The following is an 18,778-nucleotide window of genomic DNA, read 5'->3' as shown; positions in this document are numbered from 1 at the left end:
GGGAAGACGGAAATTTTTGCGTAAAGAAATCGCTCACCAAGAATAAGCGGCGAAATTCTCGGACTGCATGTTAACTTCTTTTCAGGAGCATGGAGTACATCAAGCTCCTCATTAACATATTGTTAATCAAGTTACTGCGTTGCTGCAAATCGATCACCGTGCTTTTGTTTCAGTTGTTGGATTTTATTTGTAACTTTAACTTAATAAATTTCGATTTGAATTACCAATATTTTTAGTTACACTATGGAACTTTTTTGATATTCAAATAACACCCAATTCCTAATTACTGACCTACTAGAAGATTTATATATCAACATAACAATTCATCAAAAAATTCTGAATAAATCACTGAATCATTTTTTATCGCGTCTCTGTTCATAGCCATAAACCGACAGCAAAATGTACATTTGGGAAAAACGCTGCTCAAGGTAAAGTAAAAATCACTAATCCGAATCGTAAAACATTGTTCTAAAAATAATTATCATAGACAGAGAAATGATACAAAAAAAAATCTGTATCTACTTCATTCGCGGGCTCAAAATTGACGGTCTCCTAATTCTAATTATTGAAGATCTTTTACCCCATTTAGAACCCACAACTTGAATAAATATGATATATCAAGCTAATTCCAGAGTCTAAAACAACTTATATACCTTTGCGTCATTTGATAAAAAGTACTTAAAATCACAAGGCATCATCTTCATGACATTTTTAATTTTTTAAACTGTTCTTCTATTTCTATAATAATGTATTCATTTTTACTTATTGATATCTATATTTGTATTAGTATTACCAAATGTATTGTAAGAGGGCCACAAGTTTATTAACCCTTTGGCTATTAAGTGCTACCCTCTTTAAATAAAGAGTTAGCTTGCTTATTTACTTAATTACTTACTTAGTTCAGCTATCTACATTGAGACGAAATTAATCAAACATATTGATCACCTTCTCATTTCAAACGGAATATGAAAGTCAATTGCTAGAAAGTTTAGGTCTTATTTCAAGCACCCATCTCCACCACACTCTGATTACATTGAGAGCAATTTTCAATTGAGGTCATCGAGAGTCCAAAGATGTCTATTATTACATTGAGGTCTAAATTTTTCGCATTTTTCATCAAAAACCGTCTCAGTCTAATTCATCATTTGTCCAGGTTCCTTCTCAGTAAATTCTTACTCATTTTTTTGTACCTTTTTTTTAAATTAATTTAGCTGGGCTAATGTGTAATCATCTTTGAGCTGGAGGTAATTTTAACGTGTTACAATAAAAAAGAAATTGGAAAACTTGACATAAAGTACTTTGACGTAACTGAGGGGAAACAATAAGCACTGACTAGTAATTCGATGCATGAAATTGTACAAATGTTCAAATTTAAGGCAGAGGCACTTTACTAGATGAGGCTTGTGGCTGTTGAGCAGCAGCCACAGTAGCAGAGTCTTGGCTTGCAGCAGAGGGAACCTCGTAATGGCTAACAAACGGATACATTGGAGTGAAGGTTGAGTCACTCATCATGTCGTTGGAATCATTCTCGTCACGAACAGACACCCCACCATACACACATTCTGCGTACGATGGAAGAACTGTAGAGAAAAAAAGATAAATCAATAAATGAATTGTAAGAAGATTGTGACAGGAGACTTCAACGAAAAACTACTGTTTGTCAAATTCAAAACTCTTGTCTAGATAATCACTTACCCACACCAGGGTATGTCTGACCTTCAGAGTAGGGGGGAGGGGAGAGTGGGGGAGCTGATGGTTCCACAGATGTTGGAAGAACTGGTGGTTGGTAAGGTACAGAGCCTATTGTTAATGGAACTGATAGAATAAGGTCCTTTGCTCTCCATCCACTGACATGGAGGATGAACTGCAGTTGGAAAAATTGAACATCAGTGCATCACATTGATTATCTGCCAATTACAAACACCAATAACAGCACTCTGAGCAGCAATCATAATGTGTAGTCAGGCTAACCAGAAACGACTTTGTTTAAATTATAATTTATCACCCAGTTATGAGAATGAAAGCATTTCAAAATGATAATAATAATCTAGAAACCATATAATTATATCTTCCTCATTAACAATCATATATAAATTTTTCCAGAGATGTTATTTCAAATGAAGAACCAAGATAAAATCTTACTTGACTTCTGCTTAGGTTATCGAAATGTCAGTCACCACTACCACCAACAGTCCTCCTCAGGACTACAATCACCTAGACAATCATACTCCATTGCCACATGTTACCCTCAGGCTCAAACCATTTGCATAAATAATATATGCAATCTTTAATATTAATAACTTAAAGATTTTCACCTTAAAAAAGGTAAAATTACTTTCATTTAATTATTTAATTGGCATTATGTAACCTAATCTGACTCCTTGTTGCTCAAAATTTTGGTGCCAAGAAGCAATCATGTTTGATACACATAAGATTACCTTCACTTCATATGATATCTTAATACAGCTACAACTTGACATTGTGGGGGGAAGGGAGGGAATTTTAAGTGGTACCATCTCCAGGTGATGATCTCCAACTCCTCTGATCTCATCTCTTTTTAATGAAGCCACAATTTCATTTACACGCTTTCCTGATGTTTTACCTGAACTCATACCTAAATTAAAAGTAGACAGAAAAATAAAATAGATTTATTTGTATTACCTTGGGTAAGGAATACTTATTAATAAAACAAATATTTAATACTGCACTTCCTGATTTCATTTTGCTTTATCACAGATGAAATAAATGAGGTTGTACTGTAGTTAGCTTAATAAGAGTTGTAATTTTTCAATTATTTTCTGACAACAAGTTAAGAACTGAGGTATGGAGTGTGTTATCATGAAAAGATTAATATCCCTACTTGGGAAGGGTAGCAATATTGATTTCTTAGTTCATTCATCTTCACCCTTCCAAAACTGACAATAATAATTTAGCAGCAGCAGACTACTTTAAGGCTTGAGACACTAGGCTACTTCAATAACTCCATTCTAATTCAACCAACCATTTAATGGCTGTTACCTCAATTAGCTGCTATTCTTTTCCACCCACCCTTAACTTACCACCCTTAATTGTGTAGACTGAAATTTGATACAGAATAATCTCTGCCCCACTGAGTCCGCAGCCTGATTGGTTGTTAATGAATGCTGAAAATGCAATAGATTCCCCTGGACAGTAACCTCCTCTGTCTGTTTGAACAGTCACATTTATAGGGCCAGCCAAGCAAGCAAATCCATACTGTTGTTCTTTTTCAACTTGACAAGGTTGCTAATTGGACAGAAAAACCATCAAAACATATATAATTTATTACAATCTTGGAAAATTGAATCCAAAAACTCATTTAAGTTTTCGTTTTAACTGAAAGTTGTCCACCATTTTGCACTAAAAAAGGGTACTTTAACTTCACTGTCAAGTATAGGAGACTGGGAAATTTCCCTGCCACTCTACAGAACTTTCTGCTTTCTACCCAAATTCTGATGGTGTAGACATTTCTCACTCAGACATGGTAAATAGTCTCTTTTCAATTTATACACTTTTATCCTCCTTCAAGCTTTTCCAACCCTACACCCTTAAACATCAATATACACACTCTCCATATTGTTCTCTATACAGGTCCAAGGGTACTGATAAGGAGAACTTATTCAATTCATCAAGAGTATCTTTAGTTACACCCATGACCTTTCAGTTCAATACTTTAGTGATACTGCAAGGAGAAATTAGATGCTTGTCACTCTAAGGAATTGAAGGGTTTTAATTAAAACTTAGACAGTATTTTTGTAGACAGTACTGTGAAACTTAAGACAGCAAAATATTTGTTGGTCATTTAATCATAAGCTGACACTTACCAATAAGCCTGGTGTTAGATTTATGTCAACACGTTCAATAACAGTGAACACTGATTTTGTTGTAATGTCAAATCTCCATGGACGATCGATGAAAGCTTTAAGCCAGTATCGCACATGACCAAAGTTTCCTTCAACGGATGTTGGTAGGTTATCACTTGGCATGTGAAACTGGAATGGAAAGCTGTACTCTCCTGGCCTTAGCACTGGATTTTCACCAGACTGCTCAGGTGCTAAAAGAAGAGTGTGTCATTTTAAATTCATTTTAAAAAAATGCATACAATTTTTTACTTTGTAACAGCGGCATTATTATTAGCCATTAGAGGTAAAGTATAACCTAAGTGTGCAATCTAATTGAACCATACCCCTAGGCCTCTTTTGCCAACTGAGAGAAGTAACTGTTGCCAAATCTTGGCTGGTAAGTGGCTGATGAAAACAGCACACAGGACCTGAGCTTTTTAAAGTTAAGACCGTATTTCAATATGTTTCATACCATATAAATTTAAATGCCTCATTATTTTTGCACAGCAAAGTCATAGCAGGGGACTTAATCTCTGCTTTGTTCATGATTATTTTGTAAACACTGGGCTTTCATTAGTTCCTCAAGCAAGAAGTTGTGGTGGATTGAAACAAATGATTACTTCTTTATAATATGTTACAGATGTACAATATTAACAAGAAAACTGTGAATATTGATCTCTATTAAATATAAATCTAGACATTGATAACTGAGAAGTCTAAAGTAGGCACAGGCGGTTTACATAATAGTCCTCTCTTGGACTGAGCACTTTGTTCACCATGCAAATCATAGGAGTAGGATAGGGTTTTTATACATGTAGCTGTCAAATTGAATGACTGTAAGGCATGGGTTCAAAATGGTCGCCTTGTGTGATACATTAACTTTAATTACACATTTCATGTTTTACTATCATTCTGTTCTTAGTTAACCAGTACCTTCAAATCATCACCCAACAAGCTGAATGACAAAGTTAAGTCACTCCACCTGTCTGGCCCCTCAGTTCAAGCTTTGGAGTCAATGCCTCTTTAATTTAATAAGCAATTCAAACATTTTTTTTCCACAGACCAGTTAGTTAGTTACACAATATTTTTGAAGTGAATATTAATCTCTATAAATATGAATCTAGACATCGATAACTGAGAGGTCTGGACTGGGTACAGGCAAGGTGCATATTAGCCTTTCCTCAATTTGAGCAATTTGTTCAGCATGTAAGTCATAAGACTAGGGTAGAGCCAATAACTATTCACCACGCCAACGCGTTTTAATGGCGAAATTATTTCTACTGTTAGTTATCTAGCAAGCAAGCAAGTAAAAAGCTTATTTCTAGCTTTAAGAAAGTTTTACTAGTTTCCCTTCCACCCACACCATCGACAGTTTTGATTGTATCTTAATCTCATTCGTGTTTGTAATTTATTCTTGATTATTGGACCGTTGGTTTAGTGTATTCGTCAAATACCTTTTGTGTAATAGTGTAATATTCTATTTACGTAGGATATATACATTTAATAACCTGTCTGGTCCCAAAACAAGCCTCAGTCTGCTGTGGTGTTTAGGCGAGTTGACGCGTGTAAATATTACGCAGGAAATCCCTAGAAACCTAGGCCAAACTGAGTCTACCATGGCTATCAAATTATCATCTATCTATACCCATATCGCTAATTCTTACAACTTCTTTGCACTAAGCCTTAGAAGCTTTGACAATCAATAAGTAAAAATTCTGTCAATTTCTAAATCATGTCATATGTTTTCTCTGCTAATGACATAAGCTTCTGTAATTAATAATAACATCAACCCGCAAAGATCTTGAAGCTGTGTAAATAGCAACAGAAGTGTTTAAATGACTAACCTTTCCCATACAAAGTGGCTACCAGGTTAATGTACTCTTCACTATTGGCTGGGCGCTTTCTCCTATGATCTCCGCCAGACAAGTAGACCTTCGCTTCCCCGTGGAATTCCACTCGAATGCCGCGAAGTTTAAGATCGCTGTTTACCTTAACGTTAACATTACCGTGGATAACTTCACCAGGGAAGAACGTTGTCTTATCACCCTGAAATACAACCCTAAAAAAATCAACTTTTCCCATTAGAAAGAGCAGTACACTATAAGCTGAGTAGGCAAATTGCCAGCCATTTTTAGATGCCGGAAGAAAAAAAGAAAGGTGAAGGAGATTCGAGAAAACACTAGTACCTAGACTTCTCTCTTTTCGCTATTTTTGGTATGTCACGCAATACGTGAGAACATCCCGTTAATGAAAGCACCGAGACAGGAGTGTCGAAACTTTGGGTCTAAGAAATTGTAACTTCTTCGGTTACATTCATTAAATCTGTAAACCAGAGAAGCATCAAACCATATCCCGTTATGAGATAGATAAAATGTCTTGAATCAGAGAGGACAAAAAAAAAAAAAATGATTAGAAAAAGATAAAATGAAAATGTTAGATGAAAAAGCAAATGAATAAACCTACGAAAACAAACAAATAACAGAGCGATAAAAGGCGAGCTCCTAAAAAGCGAAAGTAGCGCATTTTATGCTACTAGCAATGCCCAACTTTTCCAAATTATGCTCAAAATAATATTCGTTTTTTATACACGCTTTTTAAATGAGAAACACTGGTTCGTTAGGAGGGAACCAGTGATAGTTTGTCATTTACCAGATGAATCTTAGCTTGTTTGCGTACTTTTTTTCTTTTTTTTGTGCAATTATTCGAGTATTCTAAAACTGCGAGCCTTTGAAAAAAAATCGAGTTTTCGATTTATGATCGGTGTATCTAGAGTAGGATGAACGAGCACCAAACTCGATGTATTGGGAGTTGTTTGCGTGATGAATATTTAGTATAGGTAATCACATGAGGCCAAGTACTATTAAGGAGAGTTTTCAAAATTTTGAAAACTCAAGTGCAATTAATCCTTAATAGTACGAGGTCTCATGGGATTACTTGTTTATCAATAAAGGGCAAAATTTATACGAAGGAAAATCACGCGCGCAGTCTATTTTTAACAAATTTCAAGATAACGAACGGTTGCTATGCAACGGATTAGCCAATCATTAACAGGTAATCATGCCCTCTCTTGATTACTAAAAATGCCCTCGATTAAGAAAAAAATGCCCTCTCTCTCAACCAATCAGCGCTCAGTAATTTTGCCCTTTATTGATAACATCACGTTAACATCAACACATCATCAAACAATGAAGTTGCTTTCAATAATGGTAATATGTTTTCGCTTAGACAGGCATGTCGTGACACATGTTCTCTGGTGTGGTTCAATGCTCCGTGAAATCTTCCAGTCATATGGTGAGTTCAATTTTGAACAAAATGTACTTAAATATTTTTCTCTAAGTCACATCAACGTGTATCTGATTTCGCAACATTTTTGCACCCGTGAGTGTCACTGTTCTTTGTCCCTTCAGTTGTCGTGGTTAACTTCGCTCAGAAATTCAGGCCTGTACGGGATTTGAACCCATGGCCTCTGCGATACCGGTACAGCGTTCTACCAACTGACCTAACAAGCCAACTGGGAGCTGGTCATGAAGTTGGTTCTAAATAAACCCGTGAAGAGATGAATAAATAAAATAATGAATAAATTTTTTTCAGGCCTTATTTTCACTACTGCCTAAGTAGTGCACATCACTGCGAGGATCACTTTCATTCACATCTTTATCCGCAGTTCAAATATATGACTTTCATATATTCTTAACCATTTATTCATCTCTTCACGGGTTTATTTAGAACCAACTTCATGACCAGCCGAGTGAATATCTCTGGTGGCAGCAAGATAGCGTGAATAAGCGTGGAATGTAAATGGGGATTCACTGTCTTTTACCGTTCCTTTGAAATCTTAAAAGTGTTTGCGGGCCTGTGTGACTCCTGTAATTCCTCCGTGACAAATTCGTTGCTAGGAGGCGACTGAAGAGATTCAGAAAGAATTGAAACTGCAGTCATGCCCGAGAATCTATTCATTTGACAGCAGCCACACTCACAGCCGATGGCTGTGTGAATAATATCAAATTCGCGAGCCATTTAACGGGGAATCGACCCTTGACATGCAAACGCATTGTAAAGAGACAGCAACCTTCTAATACACGAACTATTTTTCATATCAAACATTTAATGACGTAAATAAGGGATTCGCGAAAGGAGAAGCCTTACGCCTCCTAAGACCAAATTTGTCACGCTCAACGTTTAATAAAAAACGTACAGAGTTTCAAATATGCTTAAAGAATAAAGAATACTTAGACTAGGGGTTTGAGAAACGTATCTCTGGAGTTATTTTCTGCGGGAGAGACTGATACTTGAAAACAAACAAAAAAAAAATAGTGCGCACACATGAAAATATCACCTTTTGTAACACAATCTCAACGGGCTTTGCTAAACCTCAAGAACATACAGATGGGGAAATGACACCTTAAAACTAACCCTTAATATCACATCGCAAACGAAAGTCATTAGAGGGTATCCTAATAACAGCTAAGCTTTCAGGTCAAAAGATTTAAAACGCAAGCGAATGGCAGGAGTCGCACAAGCCTGTCAACACCTTTTAACGATCGACTGCTTTTTGCTTTCTGGCTTTCCCGGCGTGTTGCCGTGTGCAGTGTAGAGTTATTCATTGGTCTAGTGACTCCTTTCATGGCTCACATTCAACTGTCCTTCAGTCAATGATCAAGATAGTAGATTTACCATACAATACTCACGATAAGTTAATTTGCTTTTACTTATGAAAGCAGATTTACTATAGTAACAATAGTATGCAATAGCAACGCTGTGTAACGCAACAACAGGCCTTTTCTCGACCGTAATCGGTCTCAAACACATGCACCATTAAAGAGCGTTTGGTCAGAGCTGTTAAAGAAGGATCAAAGTGGCCATCGAAATCTTTGAAAGGCTCCAAACTACGACGTACATCAAATTTGACCGTCTCTAAATCCGGTCTCAAATTACATACTAAAAACAGTGATTGCGTTTGTCCTTGAGAACCATTCAATACGTGACAAATACGTATAAAAAATACTTGGTAAAATTTCCGCACAGTTCCATACTATTGTAAAACAAATCTGTTTTCCCAGTGGAAATGTAATGTTTTTGTCATTGTTTTCTCTATCCAAGAACTGAATGCACAATGTAGTATGGGGCTGTGCGGAAATTTAACCAAATAGTTTTACACATTCAGAATAAATCAAATTTCATGTACCTATGGTGAAAGGCAAAAAGAGCGGCCTAACTTTTACGGAATGTTCAGTCAAAATGCGCCGAATTCTGTCGCTTCACCGCCATATTGAAAATGAAGCTACCACAATGCAACGCAATCGGAGTGCGCAACACCACCTGGTTCCTCTCCATCAAGGTGATTTCACTGGATGGAACGTGATGTAGACCATCTCATTCCACTATCGATTTAATTTGACTGTGACCGTGCGTACCTTTATTGCCTAAAAAGAAAGTTCATGACTCCAGCACGTAACTGAACGAGGTGAGCTTCGATTTAAGAAAAAATCTTAGTCAACAGAGCCAATCTTCGCACAAACACAGCTTTGCTTGTTGCTTCAACGAGTCATTTCGATTCCGGCAAATCTTTAAAAAGTAAGGGCTATAAGAGAAAAAAGTAAAATCACAGACCGGAAACACCGATGGTTTTCCCTGCACCGGTAAATTGTTTACTTCGGTCTCATCTGAAGTTTCGTCAGTAACCATTAAGAGAGAGAATGTTTCTGGAGACCGCGTGAAATCAAAAAAATGTGGCACATGCCTAGAAAAAGCCCTACCTTCATACTTCGCTCAAAGATACCTTAGGGTAAGTCTATAAACGTGGTATAATTTTTTTGTTCAGAACTGTTTTTATTTTCTAGAAAATCACCAAACACTGTATCGAGCCCCAACCGCCATAACAGTGGCCGAAATGAAGCCGACGAGTAGGGCAACAAAAACGTTATTCTTCAAAAGCGCAAAAGAAAGCAAATCTTTCCGAATATTATCTATTTGTATACGAGGTATTAACAAATGATTTGAACCTAATAACGGGATTATTGATATAACTATGAATTATTGGCGAATATTTGAAAATCGCCAAAATTTGATTGATTAAAAATTTCATTTTGGAGCAGTTTTTCAATAAAAATTTTTCCTACTCGGTATAACTCGGAATCACTTGAGATGAGCATTTCTGAAAATTGGAAACGATGTTCTTTTCAAGGATATAAAAATTAATTTGGGGCTCTTAATTACTGCGAAGAAATAGCCCGATCTATTTCGTGCAAATCGCAACGCCGCCCTGTAAACAACCGCAAATAATCCAATTATTCTTTTATTATCGAAGCCATAATTTCTGCAAAATCTTACCGCTTTGAGCTGTGCTTTATCAGAAACTCAATATGTTACCCTTACCTTCTGAAACCAGTGATTAAGGAATGATGTTTCCACTATTTTTGTTTCAAATCGCCATGTTCACTTGAAAAGTGTTTACAACGTCCGGCTTGACCATTTACAATACTCGAAGCTGTTCATAAATCATCGCAGACCATCGCACCTCTTAACTTATTTCTGCTTCCATACAACTCCAGTATATACAAAAGTCTTTTTTGCACGATAAACCAAGATGCTTTGATTGCTTACAGTTTCAGTTAAGAAACGTTTGGCTCCCCAAATGGCACAACGATGTTCACCAACGAAGTCGTGTGTCATCACTCATGTTTGTCACGCAATCACGCTAAACGTGCACAGGACACCCAGACAGGCATTCGTCTGCAGACATCGCTGTACCGAGTGCAGGGCCAACTAATATTTATTTCTTAGTCAGTGTTATGCTTTAAACAAAAACCTGCGCGAATTCACTTAAAAAACGCTGTAGATCTCTTTTGAATGTTTTGAATCAGTGCCATTCTGAAAAACTACTTTTTGACGTTTTCGTAAATTTAGTCACCCCCTGGTACTGACTATACATGCGTTGTTATCGACTCTATTTCCACGACTTCGCGCTTGCAAAGATTATATTTATCAATAGGCACTTTAAGTATGACGTTTAACGGCAAACGGCAAACGCAAGCTTGCCTTTCATTTGGTTACCTATTTATGGAATTCTTAAAAAAATCCTGCACAAAAAATAAAATAAAATAAAATAACACATTCACGACAAACACAAACCTACTTAATTCCGTGTACACACGCCTTAAGACAGACGACAGAAATTGAATTTTTGACGTTCGCGGGAAAAACAAACGTCATGCGTAACCTCTCAAATGACGAACTTCCCAGTTAACTAAAACAACTGGAAGTTAATTGTCTAGTGTTCCGTGATTATATACATCACCTACGTGTCCCTAGTGGATCGATAAGGTCTACCACGACCTTCAGTGGCAGGCAGACAGGTTCCACGGTGAGGCGTTCTTTTCTAATGACACTGGAAAAATTCTACCGACAATTTCGTGCTTTATCTAAGCACTTTGAACGTTAAACTTCACTAAAAGCCACCAGCGAACTCACCACCAAGGAACGATCTCGCCACCAACGTACTCGCCACCAAGCGAAGTCTTCTCGCCACCAACCACCAATAAAGAGATAAACTAGAATAAAGTAGTCGAGGAGAGTAGGATGTTCGAACGAGCACAATTCAAATCAGCCGATACGCTTGTGCGCTTGTCTGTATTTAAATTATGACCTTCAGCGACGTGTTAGATGTGTTCCGTTCCTAACTCATTGACATCGAAACGTATCGTGTTTGTCTTTTGCACGTAAGCGAGGAGAAATTGCAAAACTCGATGCGAGGAATAAAAACTTACTTGAGAGAAAATGAAACTTCATGGGAAGAAATAAGTGATGAAATGAAACTCGATAGCAGTTGTATTAAAACTAAACTTATCGGTTTCGAACGTGCTTTCGACAACATACGTTTATAAAGTTTGAGTACAGACAAGCGAACAAACTTATCGGTTTCGAACGTGCTTTCGACAACATATGTTTATAAAGTTTGAGTACAGACAAGCGAACAAACTTATCGGTTTCGAACGTGCTTTCGACAACATACGTTTATAAAGTTTGAGTACAGACTTATCAGCCAAACATCCTACTGTCCTCGACTAATCTCTTTATTGGTGGTTGGTGGCGAGAAGACTTCGCTTGGTGGCGAGTACGTTGGTGGCGAGATCGTTCCTTGGTGGCGAGTTCGCTGGTGGCGAGTCTGCTTGGTGGCGAGGTGACTGGATACCAGCCTCGAGTGGAAGCTTCTGCCTTCAGCCTCCCCGGGGACGCCTGTCATCGCTGTAACGCACACAAATCAGCCAGTTCCAATCCCATACAGGCCTGAATATTTTTTCTTTCAGGCCTTATTTTGACTACTGCTCGGGTAGTGTTCATTACTATCAAGATCGCTTTCATATTCACGTCTTTATCCGCGGTTCACATATATGATTTTCATATATTCACAGTCCTTTATTCTAAAGAATATTGCTTATGTATAGAAAACAATAGTGGTACTGAATATGATAGCGATCTTCGCAGTAATGAACACTACTTTAACAGTAGTGAAAAGAAGGCCTGAAAAAAAAAAAAAAAAAATTCAGGCCTGTGCGGGATTTGAACCCATGACCTTGGCGATGCCGGTGCAATTTTTTTCAGGCATTCTTTCACTACTGCTTAAGTAGTATTCATTACTGCGAAGATCGCTATAATATTCACGTCTTTATCCGCAGTTCAAATATGACTTTCATATATTCACAGCCCCAATAGAAGTACTCTAACTTCAATTGAAGCGCAAAGGGCCGCGCTGGAATCAACCTATTTTAGCCGAAATACTTCCCGCACGCGTATGATGTAACCGGTCCCAGAAGTAATGTGAAGAAAGTTAAATTTTTGTAACATATGCAGTGAATCTAGCGACCCTTTACCTTGACTGAATGTTTTATTGCATAATCGTTCGTCTCTAAACGCGTAATTATTTCATGCATCAGTAGTTTTCAGCGATCGGTCCGTTCGTTTTAGAGCCTCTGATCTGTCTGCAGCCCCGGTTTTACTTTAATCCTAAAAGCTAAATTTGACACGCACTTAAATGATTTCTTAAAACATCATCATTTCGTTCAAGTACAATTCTCAATTACCAGGACCCAAAAATTGAGCAAGTAATACGAAAAAAACAATTACGTAAGGGTGTAAGATGAATAGAAGAGCGAAGACGCATAAATTATGACTGATTATGCAATTGTTAGCGGCTGGCAATCTCTATCTAAACATTCCAGAACAGAAAATATAAAAAATTCTATTTTAAGAGTGGGTCCCATCTGTCTTCGTGCTCTACCTAAGTAGAAATTTAAAAGACTATTGCATAGACAGCTGCTGAACATTTTGATGCGAGAGGATACTTATTTTGACGTCCATACTTAAATTGATAAATTTAGAAAATTACAATCTTTTTAGCTTCATTTGTTGTTGTTGTTTATTTCGCGTTTAATTTTATTCTAGTTGTAACATGTAATACCTAATTGGCTTATCGATAACTTATCTTGCTGTTTTTCATGTTCGTATATGTGCATGCTTTCGTAGTCATTTCCTCTTTTTACTTAAACTTGTTATTGAAGAATTTATTTTAATGTTTGTTTCCCTCCCGCCTCGATGAATTTCGCTGGTCGGGATTGTTAGATATGTATTTTAATTGCTAAAATAAATAAATTTGTTTTTTTTTGTTACCCATTGTTTGTCACGTAAGATACGGCGTTAACCTTTAGTTTCAATTTTCACCAATCATCAATTGTTATTTTTGACCAAAAAATAGACTGCAGCAGAATATCAAAGCACCAAGTGATTGCATATGATGAAATTAGACTAATTTTAATTTTCCTCCATTCCCCCCACCCCCCCTCCCAACCATTTTTTTTATGACAATATTCATCTTTCTTTCGAACTCTTAATTCAAGAATTTAATCAGTTTCGGCTGAGTGATATTTTCGAATCCCTGACTTATCTTAAATCGTCATTTACTCGAAAGTTTTCAGGATTAAAAGAAGACACAAACAATTCTGAAATATCTGGAGAAAGAACGTTTGTCAAAGAATTGATAAAGTTCTGTTGGTGGTGAGATTTAGACGGATTTCTTGTTTGAACGAAAGTCCATTATAAAATGTGTCATGCTTTCGCCATAACCCAGTTTATTTTGAGATTAGTAGTTGTGCCACGGATTTTGGGACATTGTGAACCATCCCACGCGATTTACTTCCATTCCCATGTCTTCTTTTCAGATGTTTCTTTTGGCCAAAAACGTACGCTTTTCTCGACGAACTTTGGTTCCAGTCTTTCAACGGTTGTTAAGCTTGAATGTGCTGAGCGGTCACAAAGAAATTCGTACACTTGAATGTCATAATGGCGAAAAGGTTTGTGTTCATGTTATTCTTGTCAAGCGTGCAATTTGCACTTTGTCTTTGCAATGTCTGTTTGCAATGAGGTATGAGATCTGATTACTGAACAAGTCACGGCTAAAAACTCAAAAAATATATACCCAGTCCCCTAGCTTGCCAACCCTAAAAAACTTTCTTCTGCTACCTGTGTGCGTAATAATGTGTTATATAATTAATTTACGGAAATTGGAATTTTAGCATCTTATTAAAGACAGGAGGCAAGAAGCTAAAAGACTGAGTCGTTTTAGGCAAACAATTCTCATCTCGAGGAAACGAACTAACAAGCTAAGAGTGTACTGATTAAGACAAGGGCTTATACCCAAGCCAACAGTTACTCATCATCACGCTTTTCCAATTGTAGGTGAAACCAACCTTCTCGTCCCAAGAAATGCAACGCCGTCTGGACATGATTCGACGCCATATGGACACAAACGGGATTGACGCATGCGTATTTACATCTTATCACAACATACATTATTACAGCGATTTCCTGTACTGTTACTTTGGTCGGCCGTATGCGCTCATTGTCACCCCGTCGAAGACGACAAGTGTTTCTGCTGGTAAGCTTTGCTGTATAATCTTCTTCTTCTTTTCCCTATTTTTTTAATTTTATTTTTCAGTAAGGTTCTGTTAGTAACCATTGATCGCCTTGGAGTGGGAAGGGGGGGGGGGAGGAAGGGGTCGGAAGATTTTGAAGGGGGGGGCCATTTGGGGATCAAAATCCTCCGACCCACCCCACCCCCTTCCACTGATGAGAGATAATGACCAGTCCTCAACATTTTGTTTTTGATATTCCCTACAATGTTTTGTAGCTCGGTGGGGGGGGGGGGGGGGGGGTGTAAAAAGAAATAATTTGAACGTGTTGCTATCAGCGTCTGCATGGTATTCACGAAAACTGCCGAGGCATTGGACATTTGTTCGAAAAGTGCAACGCGATTTTTCTCCATTTTGCAGGCATCGACTACGGTCAGCCGTGGCGCCGAACATTCGGTGAGAACATCGTATATACGGACTGGAAAAGAGACAATTACTATCACGCTGTACAACAACAGGTTTGCATGAGGATTGCTGTGATCGTAAAATTTGTCGCAGGATATTTTCGCTTCTTAGCAGTCACTAAGACGTCAATTATCTCTACAAGGTTGGCGATGCGAAAACAGTAGGCCTGGAGTTTGATTGGGTCCATCTCGACAGTCACCGAAAGTTCTCCGATGCTTTACCTTATGCAAAATTCGTAGATGTCAGTCAACCGACCATGAAAATGCGCATGATTAAATCTCCCGAAGAAATTGAACTTATAAAGCAAGGAGCACGTATCGCTGATCTTGGAGGAGAGGCAGTTGTTAATGCAATCAAGGAAGGTGCCGCTGAGCACGAGATTGCTTTGGCGTCAACAAACGCGATGGTCAAAGAGATCGCCGACACATATCCACATTCTGAAATACGAGATAGTAAGTTTCAATTGTTCATCCTTTTAAATTCCTTTATTCATTTTCTTTTTGCTTCTTGGGAGTCTTCAATAATAAGAAAAAATGCGGATCGCATGGTTGCCCCCACCCCCCCCCCCACCCCCCCCGAGTCGCGTTCCACGAAGGTACCAATAGTTACCGATTCTGAAAAAATACGAGCTTTTCGCTTGTATTTCGTAAAATTTGAACTGAAGACATCACAACGGCCAGTTAAAATAAGGAAGAGTATAAAAAGAAGCAATTTAAAACTAAAAGTTGAAATCCTTGTGAATTCCCAAACTTTCACGCAGCCGTTCATTCGAATGTCATGAAGTGCTCCCCCGAAATTAACGGCAGACTTTTTTTTGGTTAATTTTATTGTCGCTGTTGTATTTTTCAGCATGGACTTGGTTCCAATCAGGAATTAATACCGATGGTGCTCATAATCCAGTTACCACGCGGCGATTGCGTAAGGGAGACATACTCAGTTTGAACTGCTTTCCTATGATAGCTGGGTAAGTTGTTGTTTAAAAATTTTTACGCAATCTGCTTAACGTCAGGTGTCTGCTATCTGGGAAACTTGCGACAGAGGGCCAAGCGGAGTAATTACTTGAGTATAAATCATATAGCTTTGATTTAAAAGACTTCATTTACAACGGAAGACTCCGAGGTCCAATGCTTTGTGCGGTAATCTCGGAATCGACAGGTCTGGCTTCATTAGGTTCCAGTCCTTTCTCTATGGAGATGATAAACAGAAATTGTAAGAAAAACATATGAATATGTTTTTGAAAAACTTAATTTTTAGTTGAAAAGTTGTTGCAGCATCATCATTATCAGATCTCCGTTTTCTATCCCTTTATTCCGAGCTGCTGGACAAATATGGCGACCCGCAACCATAATAATTTTCCACAATGCCTGAACAGGCATGGCAAGCCGGAGCATTAATCGACTACTGTGTTTCTTTCCAGTTAGCCCCTTTACACGTAAATTCTCAGTTCTGTATCTTTATGTCTTCCCTAGATACTACACAGCACTTGAGCGTACACTCTTTTGTGATCACGTGCCATCAGACCGGCATATAGAACTCTGGGAAGTCAACTGCAAGGTTCATCGTCGGGGCCTGGAGCTCATAAAGCCAGGCGCGCGTTGCAGTGACATAGCTAACGAACTGAACGAGCTATACCTCGAACACGATTTGCTGAAATACCGTACCTTTGGATACGGTCATTCCTTCGGCGTTCTTTCTCATTATTACGGACGTGAAGCTGGGCTGGAAATCCGCGAAGATATCGAGACGGTGTTACATCCAAACATGGTGGTATCCATGGAACCAATGATTACAGTACCCGAGAGGGAGCCTGGTGCAGGTGGATATAGAGAACACGATATACTGGTTGTCAAGGAAACAGATAGCGAAAATATTACAAAGTTCCCATATGGACCAGAACACAATATCATCAAAAACTAATTCCTGGTAGTTAATTGCAATCTATAAGCCACAAGCCATAAGCCGCTACTATGGCTTTTCTTTTAGGATTTCTACTCTTGAATTTCTACACAGCGATATAGGACTCGCAACCAATTTTACTAATGAGCTGACCGTGAAAAAATGAGTCACCTCAGAGGGACCGGAGAGACAGAGTTATTAAAACATATTTAATCATATTCTCCCTTTCATATATTTTATCTACATACTTCTTTAGGAGCACCCTCATATCTCCACTTCGTTCCTCCACATGGAACTTTAGATGTTTTTGAAGCTCCCGTGACTAGAAATTCTTGCAGAACAGAAAGTATCTTATAGCATCGTTCAGAAATGAAAAAATGCCGAGGGGGAAGTGTCAAAAGCATGTCACTCGTCTCTTTTTCTACGATCCCCCCTCCCCCTCTTAGGATCAGTGCAAGGCTGACTCGTCTCACATGAAAACGACTGAAACCACGTTGTGTTTGTCACACAAAGTAAGGCGAATACCAATATAGTCACTCGATAAGCTGGAAACCACTCCGCTTCGCGTCGTGGTTTCCTACGCTTATCTCGTTTTCTCCCAACCTCACGCGTGTTTACACCAGGCTATGTAAACACGGAAACCATTTTACATTTCTTCACCGAAAAACTTCTCTCCTTGCGTAAGGTCTATTGTGAAATCGTCATCACGTAATGGTCTCGAAATATTACAAAACTAGCCAGGAATCGCTAGGAAATAACTCATTTAAGTCTTTTCAGTTGTATTTATATATGAACTGCCTGTTTTCATGCTTGTTAACGTATTTAATGAACAAATTACGATGTTTGAAAATATACCTCTATTAAGGAGAGAAGTCGTTGTCCACGGAGATGGAAAATATGTTTACCGAGCTGTTGCTCTCTGAAAGGATGAAATAAGCGATGAAAAACATGAGGAAATCCCTCGCTCAAGAGATAGTTTGTTTGAGAAAAATCCAAAGGTCTTTGAACTGCAACTTTTCTTCTCGAACTCCTTGAAGGATCTTGTCAAGAAAAGCAAGATCACGGAAACTCCGGCAGAAACTGTGGACATATCATCGGTTGTGCATCACTCCTTAAGGGACCGATTTGTATTAATCTTCGTCACAGAAGAAAGGGTTCAGCTTTGAGCCAACTATCAACACCGATTCGTTCACATTCACCACAACAAAGAAGCAGTATAGGTGATTCATCACTTTAATGTACCGGAATAATATTTAATTCTCAAGCAACTATTCTAGCGCTCTTTTGTATTACCAAGCCACGAAAGACGCTGGAAGTACTGAGACTTAACACAAGTACAAAAAACTGGAACGGCTTAGTTGAGTTATTCCTAGGCGATTTATAGTTATGTTTTCAAAATTTCGAGACTATTACGCGATGTCAAATTCACAATAAACCTTACGCATGAAGACAAGTTAATCGGTAGATTTTACTACATATTACATGGTTTTTCAAACAAAAACTTACGCCTCCCTTGTATCAGCATTACCCAAATCAATTTCTGATAAAAGAGCGGCGAAAAAGCGAAAATCTCTCGCTAAAATCGTTTAACTGGACGTCGGATCAACCTTTCGCCATACATTTCCTTCTAGTGAGTTGCAATGTCTGCCTCGT

The 18,778-nt window shown here is 38.1% G+C and overlaps 3 protein-coding genes and 1 long non-coding RNA gene across 6 annotated transcripts in view; 2 read left to right on the top strand and 2 right to left on the bottom strand.

The window, feature by feature from the left end:
* LOC113680733 (EGF and laminin G domain-containing protein) overlaps positions 1-18,778 on the top strand; it is a 438,917-nt gene that overhangs the window by 83,189 nt on the left and 336,950 nt on the right. The window lies entirely within an intron of this gene.
* Positions 163-6,043, bottom strand: LOC113665088 (arrestin domain-containing protein 3). Its single transcript, XM_027180739.2, has 6 exons — positions 5,705-6,043; positions 3,843-4,072; positions 3,060-3,264; positions 2,439-2,614; positions 1,696-1,864; positions 163-1,580 (listed from the first exon to the last, which is right to left on the bottom strand). The coding sequence occupies exons 1-6, from the start codon at positions 5,940-5,942 to the stop codon at positions 1,372-1,374; spliced, it is 1,227 nt and encodes a 408-aa protein (XP_027036540.2). The 5' UTR covers positions 5,943-6,043; the 3' UTR covers positions 163-1,371.
* LOC149049343 (uncharacterized) lies at positions 7,006-17,341 on the top strand. 2 transcript variants are annotated; one of them, XM_089200708.1, is made up of 7 exons: positions 7,006-7,151; positions 14,075-14,206; positions 14,592-14,790; positions 15,185-15,282; positions 15,372-15,681; positions 16,079-16,193; positions 16,699-17,341. In XM_089200708.1, exons 1-7 carry the CDS (start codon positions 7,104-7,106, stop codon positions 17,144-17,146), a joined length of 1,350 nt encoding a protein of 449 aa, XP_089056834.1. In that variant the 5' UTR covers positions 7,006-7,103; the 3' UTR covers positions 17,147-17,341. The 2 variants fall into 2 exon arrangements, with proteins under 2 accessions (XP_089056834.1, XP_089056835.1); XM_089200709.1 differs by lacking the exon at positions 7,006-7,151 and adding an exon at positions 9,198-9,324.
* On the bottom strand, positions 15,853-18,771 carry LOC113665098 (uncharacterized). Of its 2 annotated transcripts, XR_003445689.2 has the most exons (3): positions 18,632-18,771; positions 16,862-17,036; positions 15,853-16,414 (listed from the first exon to the last, which is right to left on the bottom strand). It is a non-coding gene; the product is annotated as an uncharacterized LOC113665098 (long non-coding RNA). The 2 variants fall into 2 exon arrangements; XR_016185047.1 differs by lacking the exon at positions 15,853-16,414 and having other exon boundaries at positions 16,460-17,036.

The sequence above is a fragment of the Pocillopora damicornis genome, chromosome 3 (genome assembly GCF_964200805.1).
Source record: "Pocillopora damicornis chromosome 3, jaPocDami1.2, whole genome shotgun sequence".
NCBI classification, from domain to species: domain Eukaryota; kingdom Metazoa; phylum Cnidaria; class Anthozoa; order Scleractinia; family Pocilloporidae; genus Pocillopora; species Pocillopora damicornis.
The sequence above is the reverse complement of the archived record's forward strand: the minus strand, read 5'-3'. Positions and strand labels throughout refer to the sequence as shown.